This window comes from Nothoprocta perdicaria, unplaced genomic scaffold (assembly GCF_003342845.1).
Source record: "Nothoprocta perdicaria isolate Ctin4 unplaced genomic scaffold, notPer1 scaffold_2, whole genome shotgun sequence".
In the NCBI taxonomy this organism is placed as follows: domain Eukaryota; kingdom Metazoa; phylum Chordata; class Aves; order Tinamiformes; family Tinamidae; genus Nothoprocta; species Nothoprocta perdicaria.
This window is the reverse complement of record NW_020455204.1, coordinates 3,215,342-3,218,203: the sequence shown is the minus strand read 5'-3', so window position 1 is coordinate 3,218,203 and position 2,862 is coordinate 3,215,342. Positions and strand designations below refer to the sequence as shown.

General features: G+C 57.4%; 1 protein-coding gene across 1 annotated transcript; it reads left to right on the top strand.

The window, feature by feature from the left end:
- The first annotated feature begins 116 nt into the window (after positions 1–116).
- Positions 117–885, top strand: CLDN5 (claudin 5). The gene has a single exon (XM_026037741.1). The coding sequence runs from the start codon at positions 126–128 to the stop codon at positions 774–776; it is 651 nt and encodes a 216-aa protein (XP_025893526.1). The 5' UTR covers positions 117–125; the 3' UTR covers positions 777–885.
- Positions 886–2,862: the final 1,977 nt, after the last annotated feature.

The following is a 2,862-nucleotide window of genomic DNA, read 5'->3' as shown; positions in this document are numbered from 1 at the left end:
GGGAGGAGGCCCGCGGCTCCTCATATAGCGCTGCCCGGGGCCCGCGGCCGCACAGCCGCTCGGCAGCTCCCGCGCTCGGCGCAGCCGCTCTCTCTGCGCACGCTGTGCGGGGCAGCGCGGGCAGGATGACGTCCGCGGCGCTGGAGATCTTGGGGCTGGGGCTGGGCATCCTGGGCTGGGTGGGGGTGATCTTGGCGTGCGGGCTGCCCATGTGGCAGGTCTCAGCCTTCATCGACGTGAACATCGTGGTGGCGCAGACCATCTGGGAAGGGCTGTGGATGATCTGCGTGGTGCAGAGCACTGGGCAGATGCAGTGCAAGGTGCAYGACTCCATCCTGGCGCTGCAGCCCGAGGTGCAGACGGGCCGGGCGCTCACCGTCATCGTGGCGCTGCTGGGGCTGGTGGCTCTCATGGTGACCGTCGTGGGCGCGCAATGCACCAACTGCATCCGGCCAGGCAAGATGAAGTCCCGCATCGTGATCGCCGGCGGGGCCATCTACATCCTCTGCGGGGTCCTGGTCCTCATCCCGCTCTGCTGGTTCGCCAACATTGTTATCAGCGACTTCTACGACCCGACCGTGCCACCGTCGAAGAAGCGGGAGATGGGGGCAGCGCTCTACATCGGCTGGGCGGCCACGGCGCTGCTGCTCTTCGGGGGCTGCCTCATCTGCTGCTGCTCCTGCTCGCAGCGGGACGAGACCTCCTTCCCCGTGAAGTACTCGGCGCCGCGGCGGCCCACCTCCAACGGCGAGTACGACAAGAAGAACTACGTGTGAGCAGGGCTCGCCCCGCTCGCCCYGCGGCACGGACAGAGAGGCGCGCGGCGTCCCCGGTGAGCCCTGCCGAGCGCCGCGGCGCTGCCCGCCTGCCACCTCCCGCTGCCCTCGCAGCGCCTGGACGGGGAGCCCTGTTCCTGGCAGCCCGTTGGGCCGCATGGCTCCGCGCTGGGCGCCGTGGGGACCGGGACCTGCCGCCTGCCTGCGGGGCTCGGGCTGCCCTGCCCTGGGGCACCGGGACGTCCCAGCCGCTCATGCCCTGCCCGCCGGGAGCCGCTGCCGAGACGGGCAGCGCTTGGAGCGCGGGGTGCCGGCCCTGTCTCGCCTGGGCCCGCGCCCCAGGCATCGTCCTGGCAGAGCTGCGAGACCTGCAGCATCCACCCTCGCCGCTGGAGCCTCTCGGGGCGCTGCCCTGCCCGGTGGGACTGTGCAGGGAGCTGCCCTCGCTCCCGAAAACCTGCATCCGGCTGATCACGGCTGCCACTCATTGAGTTATTTGCATTTACTTCTTTTTGGGCAAGTAACTGTTTCTGTTTAAAGTGTGACACCAACCTCAGTCTTTAATCCTGCCGGTAAATGACTGTTTGGACCGAGGTATGTGAGCTGCAGTGCCTCAGTGAGCTGCACTGCTGCCCTGGAACCTCTTGGATGCAGTTTCAGAGTTGCTGCCATTTAGTGGAGTACAAACAGATTTTTCCAGGCTGCCCCTTCCCTCCTTCATCAGCTTCTCTTCTAGGTTTACTTGAACATGAAATCATTGCAGGTTGCCAGAACTGGGGAGGACTCTAGATCCAGAGACGTGGGAGATGCCCTGCATGCCCCGGCTCCCACAGGGCACGTCCGCGTCCTCCCATCTGCACCGCAGGAGACTGGAAGTGTAAACAGCGCCTGGATATTGACGGTGAGGGATGGACGGTGCCTTGCCGAGCTCCTCCGACTGCCAATCCCAACACATGTGTTTGGCTGGGTGAGCAGCTGCTTGGCTCCCCAACGCCATTCTGTTAATGTGCACTGCACTTCTGCAACCACGCAAAGAAATTCAGTGTGAAAAGACTTTTTCCAGACATTTGCCTGAGACTAGCCTGAGGCTAGTCAAGAGGTGCAAAGCCCACAGGCTCTCAAAGCCCTCTTAGCTGCACCGTATTGCCCTGGTAACACCGTGCAGACTGAAAAGATGATCCTCCAGATTGCATAACTCTCAGCTTCTGAGCTCAACAACAGCTGAACTTCACCTGGAACATGGACTTACACCTTCCTTTTGCTCCAGAACAAACTTTTCTTGTTTTAAAAGGAGAGATTAAGGGATACAGTCTCATGCAAATCATCAAGAGAAAAACAAGATCCTACTTGTACCTTTAAATCAACGCTGAATTCTGCTACAGACCATGGCAGGATCTGTATGGCCATAAGGAGCTTCCTGCCAGCAAGGAAACCAGCTATTTGCAGAGCACAGCCTCGCGGGACCCTCACACAGCAGCATGGGGCACATCTGACCTGTGCTTTAACTCCCAGGAGTTTCTGATAATGCTGAGATGTAGGGACTAACCATAACCGTGGTTGGTACAAGAGTGAAATATTTTGCATTTCATCACTGCAACTTTTTAAAAACAATATAACTTTGTAAACTGTATTTAAATGCATATATTTTGCAAGGAATCTACCAAAGCTGACTTATTATGTGATTTGGTGCCTTTATTTGTTTCATGGTCATTTTATTTTAAAAGAAAATGTTCAACAGTCACCCAGTCCACAGCTATGGACACCCTACTCATCATTCAGCACTCTTGGCTCTAAGAATAGAGCACAGGGGAATTAGCCCAAGTCCTGAACCAAATCAGAGCTGGTGTCTTTAGGTGAGGGAGAGAAACCCCCATCTTACAAGGGAAATTCATTTAACAAGTCGAACTTTGTGATATTAAGCTTTATCTGAGCGTCACCCTACGAGATSCACGGCGCTGCTGCTGCGATGCAGCTCCGCTGCGGGCACCGGGGCAGTGCCCAACAACATGGGCAGGAAACAGCTCCATTTTGAAAAATATTTTTGTATTTAATCTCCATCCTTCAGTACACTTATTGTTGTGCTTTT